Below are 9,099 nucleotides of genomic sequence, written 5' to 3'. Positions count from 1 at the left end.
AGTTCAGGCAGAAATCAGCAAGATGAAAGTAACAATTAGCAATTTGCAGAACCAAATCGTTAATTCTGCCCACACCACAGAAACTATTACGGACGGACTTCGCGACCAAGAAACTAGGCAGGCCTTGACACTAGCTCATCCCAAACATCTCGTGGATAGACTGGCAAGCGCTATGAAATTTGAGGCTCCAAAACAATACTGCAAGAGCAAGAGTAAAGATAAAGCTGTCAAAGAAGATGGACAGGTGCCTGCTGATATTGAGGCCACCATTAGAAAGGTAATAAAGGGAGAGAAAACAAATAAGATGCTGAAACTGTCCAGTATTCAAAGAATCGAAACAAAATCAGGAAAACTAGAGGGGTCGATGAGAAGGGGTGATCGTCGGCCTGTACCCAGCAAGCCCCCATAAAAAACGCATATGTTGCCATTCTCCAACGTCAAGACAAAGGTGTTTTCGTAGATGGCCCCATCAACAACGAGCCTTGCACCATGCTGCTAGTTACAGGTGCGACGAGAACCATTCTTGGGCCAACCTTTGCCAAAACACCAGCAAGAATGGAACCTTCAAGTTGGAAGCTACGCACCGCAATAGCCAGCCACTGTACTTGGAGAACTAAAAATTAACTTGATGTTGAGCAGCACTGAATTGAATCATCGAGCATCTGTGGCGAACATCGAGGACGATGCGATCATTGGAATGGACATTCCAGAGGGTTCGAGCTGAATTTTGAAGACTTCATCATACGTGTCGGCGAAGAAGAGCTGGTGCTTCATGAAAGAAGCGGAAAGATGATCAGGGTCCTGTTGGTGTCAAGCATAGAAGAATTGGAAGGAATAATGTATTTAACAGCTTATGATTACTTCAATCTCTTTTATTAGTTGCCTCCTTTTGCACCTTGTCGTTGTTGCCTACATTGTTGTCCATGGGCCTCTCTCTCCCTCATCATGATAGCCAGCATCGTATATTGGCAGGTTTACAACTTAGTTCTGGTCGTATAGTTAAATCCCTAGTAGTTAATACCCAGACATCTCCCCCTTTTGAGTCTTTTTCAACCATACTATGGACTTGCTTCCACCTACCGCAACTGTTACACCGATAAACTTATAACTAATGTTGTTTTGTTTACATATAATGTTTGCATCGTTTTTTTTTTTTAATATATATTGCTGTGATCATAAAATATAACTAAAATTTAATAATATACGTTTTCTACGTACATGTCATTAACCTATGTTATTATTCTAGGTAACATAATCTTTGAGATGTTGTGGTCTTTTGACAACTCTTCCTGATCGTGTCGAAAGGACATTGTTACTTGTATCTGGACCTCTACTCTCCTGGCCTTGTTGTACTAATGTATCGCGTATTCTCTCAATCTCATTGTTCGTCTGTTGCTGTTGTTTACTGACTCTGTTAACTTCTGGGTAATTACTTTTTGCTTTTTGTTTTGTTAATTCTTGCTCCTTTATTGTCTGTTCAAGTAATGTGTTGAACAAATTTTCTCTGGTTTTAACACTATTTGTTGAATATGGTCTTAGGAATCTTCTATTCCGATTCAATATCGTGCCTGATTCATCAATTTTTATAAAATATGCTCTTGGGTGAATTTCGTCAATTCTCACCACTGTTCCTGATTTCCATTCATCTTTACCCAGGTCAACCATCACTTTATTGTTAATTTTTAATGTTGGTAAGTCTCTTGCTTCTTTGTTGTAATGATTGATTTCTTTTTCTTTCTGTATTAACCTATGTTGTTTCAGGTTTTCCAGGTTTGTTACTTGTGGTTTGAATTGGTCTCTTTTCATTGGGATTTGCCCTTGGATTTTTCTGCTATACAGCAACTGTGCCGGAGAAGGTGTCTTCTCATCCATTGGTGTGTTTCTGTACTCAAGTAATGCCATAAATACATCCTTTCCGTCGAATTATGTTTTCTTCATTAATTTTTTTATTGTCTGTACATGACGTTCTATAAATCCATTAGATTGAGCATACGTTGGTGTTGAAGTCTTATGACAGATTCCCCATTTTTCCATAAAATTTTCAAACTGTTGGCTTGAGTATTGAGGTCCATTATCAGAATGAAGTACCTCAGGGCAGCTTTGCCTTGCAAAACATTCTTTCATTTTTATAATCACTTGATGACTGGTTGTATCATTTGTAAGCTTCAATACTCCAGGAAATTTTGACCATGTGTCCACTATCAGTAAAAACGTTTCCCCTTTGAAATAAAATAGGTCACTAGCTACTATTTGCCACGGACCCTCTGCCGTTTCATGTGTCATCATGGTTTCACTTTATATTTTTCTGAGATAAGCCAATCCATAGATAACCATATCCTTGTGTTCTGGCCATCCAACTTCAATTACCTTTTTGAGTGCTTGCAACTCCGGGCATGCTGCTGTGGCTTCTGCAATACTTTGAAATTTATTCGGACTGATTCCGTCACCACATTTTAGTATGTCTACATGTGCCCGTATTTCTGTTTCTTCAACATTAAAATTTTTGTCATCCACTTTACACCTTGACAGATCATCCGCAAAATGAAGTTGACTGCCTGGTTTATATTCAACTTTAAAATCATAATATTGTAAAGTGATTCTCAATCTTTGTAGTCCTTAAGGACAGACGTCCAATGGTTTTTTAAAAATTGTAACTAATGGTTTGTGATCTGTTTCTACTAGAAACCTACGACCATACAAATATTGGTGAAATCTTTGGCAGCCAAATGTGATAGCTAGCATCTCTTTTTCAATTTGTGCATAACCCTGTTGTGTTGTTGTCAATGCTTTTGCTACATAAGCCAAAGGTCTGTTACCTTGGAAAATAACTGCACCCATAGCATCTTTGGAACTGTCAACTGAGAGAGTGATGTCTTTGGTTTCATCGAAGAAAGCTAAAATAGGAGCCCTTGAGAATAAAGTTTTGACCAGCTCTAATTCGCTATCATGAACAGTTGTCCAAAGCCACATTACACTTTTCATTAGTAATTTTCTTAAATTTGAAATTTGGTGTGATAAATTTGGTATAAACATTCCTACATAAGTTAACATTCCGAGCAAGCGAGTTCTTTTTGATTCTTAGGACTAGGCATTTCTTTTATTACTTTAATTTTGTCTTCATCTACTTGTACTCCCTTTTCTGATATTTTATGCCCTACGTATTTCATCTCTTGTTGAAAAAATTTGCATTTGTCTTTATTAAATTTTACTCCACAATCTCTTGCTCGCTGGAAGAGTTCCTTCAGGGTATGCCTGTGTTCTTCTAATGTTTTTGAGTAAACTATAATATCATCAATGTAAATTTTTATCCCAGACAGACCCTCAAAGATCTCCGAATATACACGGTGAAAAATTTCAGGAGCTACTGAAATGCCAAATGGTAATCTTAAGAACATGAATCTACCAAATGGCGTTGCTTATGTTGTCAACTTTGAGGCTTTCTCAGTTAACATCATTTGCCAGAACCCTTTGTTTGCATCAAGTGTTGAAAATACTTTTGAATCTTGCATGTCTTTAATTAATTCCGTAAACGTCGACAGCTGATGGTGTTGACGTAAGATCGAATTATTGAGGTGTTGAGGGTCCAGGCACACCCTAATCCCTTTGTTTGGTTTCTTAACAATAACAAATTTTATGATACCCATCTTTTCCATACTCTCAAGTTCATCTTTTAACGGATTGATTAGCATGAACGGTACCTTCCTGCATGGTGTTATACTAGGTATATAGTCTGATTTTAGTTTTATATCAATTGGCTGAGATTTAATTTTTCCAATACCTTTAAATAAATCTTCGTTTTTAATTATTTCATTTTCATCCCCTGAAAATTCTATTGAATCTACTGCTCTTATCATATTAAGTTTAATTAGATCTGGTAATCCCAGTACCGCATGGCTGTTTATTCCTGTTTTCACCACTACCAGAACGATATCATACATGCTACCCTTGTATTCTACCTCAATTTTACATGTGCCTCGAACCTCAACGTTTCCTCCTTCAAAATTTGTTACTGTGTACTGAAAAGGCTTCAAGTTGGGTTTATTTTTCCATGAATTATACACATGCTCTGGAACAGCATTTACCTGTGCCCCTGTATCCACTTTGAATTTTATGCTTTGACCTAAACCCGAATTTAACGTGACCCACCAGCTCCGATTAAACTCATTTACTCTTTCAAGTGTGCTTACTGAAAAACTTATGTCATTAATTTCATTATTACTATTATTTGGCTCTACTCACGTATTATCTTCAGGATTTTCTTGTAATTTACTTACTGTTCTGCTTCTACATACCCTTGCAAAATGTCCCATTTTTTTGCATATTATACACTGCTTGTCCCTGGCTGGGCAGTTTACTGCTGGGTGTCGTTCATATCCACACTTCCAACAGCTTTGTTGTCCTCGATGATTACTTTGGTGTTGCGACATTGCTTGTTGGCTCTGCTGTGGTCTGTTACTTTGGACTCTCCCTCTTTGTCCACTGGGGCCTTGTCTCTGCATGTAGCTGTTGTTTTGGCCGCGCCATCCTTGACCTCTGTTACTGTAATGCCTTGTATATACTGCATCCACTGATGCACCGTCATCGTACATCTCTTTTAAGTGTTTTTCAGTTAATTCAGCTGCCTTGCAGATTGTTACAGCTCTGTCCAATGTCAAGTCGTCTTCACGAAGCAGCTTGTTTTTTATACGCTTGTCTTTAACACCACAAACTAATCTGTCTTTGATTAGACTGTCTTTCAATGTTCCAAAATCACATGATGCTGCAATTTTTTTCAGATCTTTCAAAAATTCATCAAAACTTTCGTTTGTTGCCTGAACCCTTATGTTAAATTTATGTCTTTCTACACTTGGATTTGTTTTTGGTTTGAAATATGCTTCAAATTTATCAAATACTGTTTGGAATACCTTCTTCGCCTCCTCAGATACTACTAGTGTTTCAAAAATATTGCCCCTTCACCAATGCAGTGTAGCAAGACTGCTACTTGAATTTCCTCATCTTTTGTAGAACCTCCTGACGCCAGTAAGTATAATTCAAATGCTTGTTTAAATTTTTTCCAGTTTGGGGCCAAGTCTCCATCCATGCTCATTGGTTTGGGTTGTTTTAAATTGTCCATGTTGCTTTGTTTGATTAACCTCACTTTTAATGGTTGATTCTCAACCTGTTTTGTTATTTAATGATTTCGTCTAGAATAATTGTTATGTTTTATTTACTTTTTTTTCCGACTGCGCCATGTCAAGCATGGAAGGATTGGAAGGAATAATGTATTTAACAGCTTATGATTACTTCAATCTCTTTTATTAGTTGCCTCCTTTTGCACCTTGTCGTTGTTGCCTACATTGTTGTCCATGGGCCTCTCTCTCCCTCATCATGATAGCCAGCATCGTATATTGGCAGGTTCACAACTTAGTTCTGGTCGTATAGTTGAATCCCTAGTAGTTAATACCCAGACAGTTGGCTGAAGACGTGTGCATACCTGAGTGGGCTGAAACTATCTTGGAGGCTCGCCTGGACGGAAGTGTGAGCAGCAGAAAGGTGGTAATGTTCGAGCCCGAAATACATGATGAGAAAATTGGAAGAGGAAACACACTGGGGAAGACCCTGTTACGTGTTGATGAAGTTGTGTTGGTCAGGGTCATGAATGTCTACTAATTTTCCGTGACCTTGAAAAAGGGAACAATGCTAGGGTACTGTTCGTCCATTTTCTCTATAGTACGGAGTGTACGCAGTTCAGTTAGCCAAGCCAACAACTTGCCTAAAGAGTTGGAGAAGTTGATTGATATTTCCTCCAAAGACATATCAACAACTGACCCATCAAAATTGTGAGAGATAGTCAAGAAGTACCAGAAAATCTTCTATATTGGAGAAGGAAAAGGCGGCAGAACGAATGTGGTTCAACACATAATCGATACTGGGAATGTCCGACCAATCCGGCAATCACCTAGATGACTTCCTCTTGCCAAGAAAGAAGAGGCAGACAAGATAGTCAGCGATATGGAAAAAGGAGGAGTCATTGAACCTTCTGCCAGCCCCTAGTCTTCCCCTGTCGTATTAGTGGAAAAGATGGACGGCTGGACAAGGTTCTGCGTGCATCATCGCCAACTAAATAACGTGACGAAGAAAGACAGCTACCGTCTCCCAAGAATCGACGACATCCTAGACACGCTAGCCGGCTCCACAATTTCTTTGAATTCGGATTTTAAGAGTGAATATTGGCAAGTTGAATTGGCCCCATGAGATCGAGAAAAAGCAACTTTCACCATCGGCTCAGGATGCCATTCGGGCTTTGTAATACTCCAGCAAGCTTCAAGAGATTGATGGAGGCGGTTCGAAAGGGACTCTCATGGAAGACGTGTCTAGTGTATCTCGACGATATAATCGTAGACGAAAAATCGTTCGACGATCACTTGAAAAATCTGGAGGAGGTATTCATGCGTCTGATGAGTTCTGGATTGAAACTTAGTCCCAAGAAATGCCATATGATCCAGAAAGAAATCCGTTACCTTGGCCACGTTGTCTCTGGATAGGAGTGGTGGTAGATGGACGAAAGGTCAAAGCAGTTGAGGATTGGCCCATTCCAAAAGACATACATCAGCTTCGGAGCTTCCTTGGTTTGTGCACCTACTACCGCAAATATGTGCTGGGGTTTGCCAACATCGCCAAATCATTGACCCGACTCACAGGATGACAGATCCAGTTCCAGTAGTCCAAGGAATGCCAAGACTCATTCAATAAGTTGAAAAGGGCTTTGACCTTGGCCGAGAGCCAAATAACGCGATGAATTGAGAGACTTCAAGAATTTGACTTCGAAATAAAACATCGAGCTAGGACTAGCCATAAAAACTCAAATGCCCTATCACGGAGACCATGCCCTGATGACTGCTCCCATTGCCTACGAGCAGAAGAGAAGGAAGCATCTATTTGTAGAACTACAGCTGTAGATGACAACTGGGAGGACGTTGAGATCAAGAAAGACCGAGAGAAAGACCCAGATCTTCTGATGAAGGAACATTAATCAAAGATCATCGTGGCAGGAGATAGCAGTTTATTCGCCAGCGGTTGAGTCCTACTGGAACCAATGGAACTTCCTTACCTTGGAACACGGGGTTCTGAAGTGGGTGTTGGAGTCTGAAGACGGTAGAGAAGAAAGGCGCCAGAGAGTGGTATCCAGGAACAGACGACGGGAAGTGCTCAAAGAAATCCATGATGGAGTCACTAGTGGACATCAAGGAGTAACGAAGATCCTCCAGAAAGTGAGACAACGGTTTCACTAGGTTAATTGTCAAACCGACGTCAAGGACTGGTGCAGAAAGTGTGCTGTATGTGCTGCTAGTAACAAACCTTTTATACCTCTGTATAATACCTCTGTATAATACCAGATGATCATATTCATTCCAAACAAATCAAATTGAAACTTATTAATTTGAATTCTCCCCTAAATAGGTGTTGTAAATCATACAACTCTATATCAAGATCAATAGAAATTGACATCTTTTCTAATTCCCTCGCCACCTTCAGACGTCTCTCAAACGTTCATACAATCAGCATTTCCATATCTAACTCTTGTAATTTGAACTGCACTGCACTGTTCATAACACCATAATGCATATTATTTATAACATTCAGATAATTTATTGTTATTTTCACCTCATCATTTTTGAATACTCTTTTTGGGTTTGTACCATTTTGTATTCCACTGATTAAAAATAAATAAATGAATGGATAAATAAATAAATCGTTGTTCTGGCCTCATAAATATTGTAAAAGATGGAACAGAATTTCCCTTGAAAGGAATTACAAAAAACTTGGGCCTATATCTTGACAACAGTTTTCGTTTTCAAACACACATTTCGTAAATTTGAAAACGATATATTCCAACAGGCATTTCTACCTGTAAAATTATACTCTGCGATGCTATAGTTCTTCCACCTGCCAACTACGCAGACGTGGTGTACGGTCCGGGAATTTTGAAGAGTGACAGTTTTAGAATCCATGAAACGAGCTCTTTAGCTCTGAGGTATATTCCCAGTAAGTGGAGAGAAGTACGAGTGGCATATATACCCAAACCAAGTAGGATGGACTACACCTTATCAAAAGCATTTCTACCAATCAGACTCACATCGTTCTTTTTAAAAATTATGAAGAATCTATGTGATCGGTACATAAAAAATGAAATACTAGTTAACAACCCACTTTATCCAAATCACCATGTGGTTGGCAGAATCAAAAGATCACTGGACAACAAAGAATCCACCCTGGGTATATTCATAGATATCGTGAAGCGTTTGATAAAACAACCTTTCCAACAATCATTCAGCAACTAAACTCCAGGTTCATACTCAAGACATTCAAGATGCTCTCTAGCAGAGCAATAAGTATCAATGTAGAAGACATCACAGTGAGAGGACTGGTCGTGAAGAACACAAGGAGGGGTCCTATCACCCCTTCTTGTGGACACTACAGAATTGCAGGTCAGTCCTTTTTTTCATAAAAAATTCAAATATAAGTGCTGAAAAAGGTTATCAAATTGAAATCTCCTATTCGGAAGTCATCTACAGAAATTTCTAAAAATATTGTACCTCTTTCCAATACTCATCAGTGTTGACCAATTCAGTTACACTGGGATAAAAGACACTTCAAACATACGAATTAAACAAGGAATGCAGTATACTTGAGAGATTCAATGGGGTTTTGCATCTCTGACCTTCAAATGAATATGAACAATAAATAAATGGTATTGAATTTGAACTATCTGAAATTTTCAATACTCCAATGGTTGCTTCAATAGGAAAAGTAAAAAATTGTTTCATGTCGACATATACAAATTTGGAAAGGATATATATTTTCAGGAGGGAATCGTTTTTAGAAAGTTTCTCAAATATTTTTTGTATAGAGAAGGTGAAATCGTCTCCTCCGTGGTTTCCTGAAACCAGGAAATGTGTTTTCCAAGTTCCCATTCATTCACATGATATAATGATAATATTTGTTAAGTGTTCTTTCAAAGAATATATTTATATTTTTATGTAACCACTAGTGAAGATCAAATTTGTCACAACCACATGTAGCATGAGTTTTATAGTGGATAAACAGTGATTATTCAAT

The 9,099-nt window shown here is 38.5% G+C and overlaps 1 protein-coding gene across 1 annotated transcript; it reads right to left on the bottom strand.

The window, feature by feature from the left end:
- Window positions 1–4,235: 4,235 nt before the first annotated feature.
- Window positions 4,236–5,459, bottom strand: LOC141480207 (uncharacterized). The gene is given in 2 exon segments (XM_074170099.1): window positions 4,236–4,945; window positions 4,948–5,459. Coding segments are annotated over 2 exon segments (876 nt in total). The 5' UTR covers window positions 5,114–5,459.
- Between the last annotated feature and the right edge of the window lie 3,640 nt (window positions 5,460–9,099).

This window comes from Leptinotarsa decemlineata, unplaced genomic scaffold (assembly GCF_025532065.1).
Source record: "Leptinotarsa decemlineata unplaced genomic scaffold, Ldec_3_MD MMD2_P_RNA_scaffold_6, whole genome shotgun sequence".
Taxonomy (NCBI): Eukaryota; Metazoa; Arthropoda; class Insecta; order Coleoptera; family Chrysomelidae; genus Leptinotarsa; species Leptinotarsa decemlineata.
Note: the sequence above shows the minus strand (reverse complement) of the source record. Positions and strands in the feature narration are given on the sequence as shown.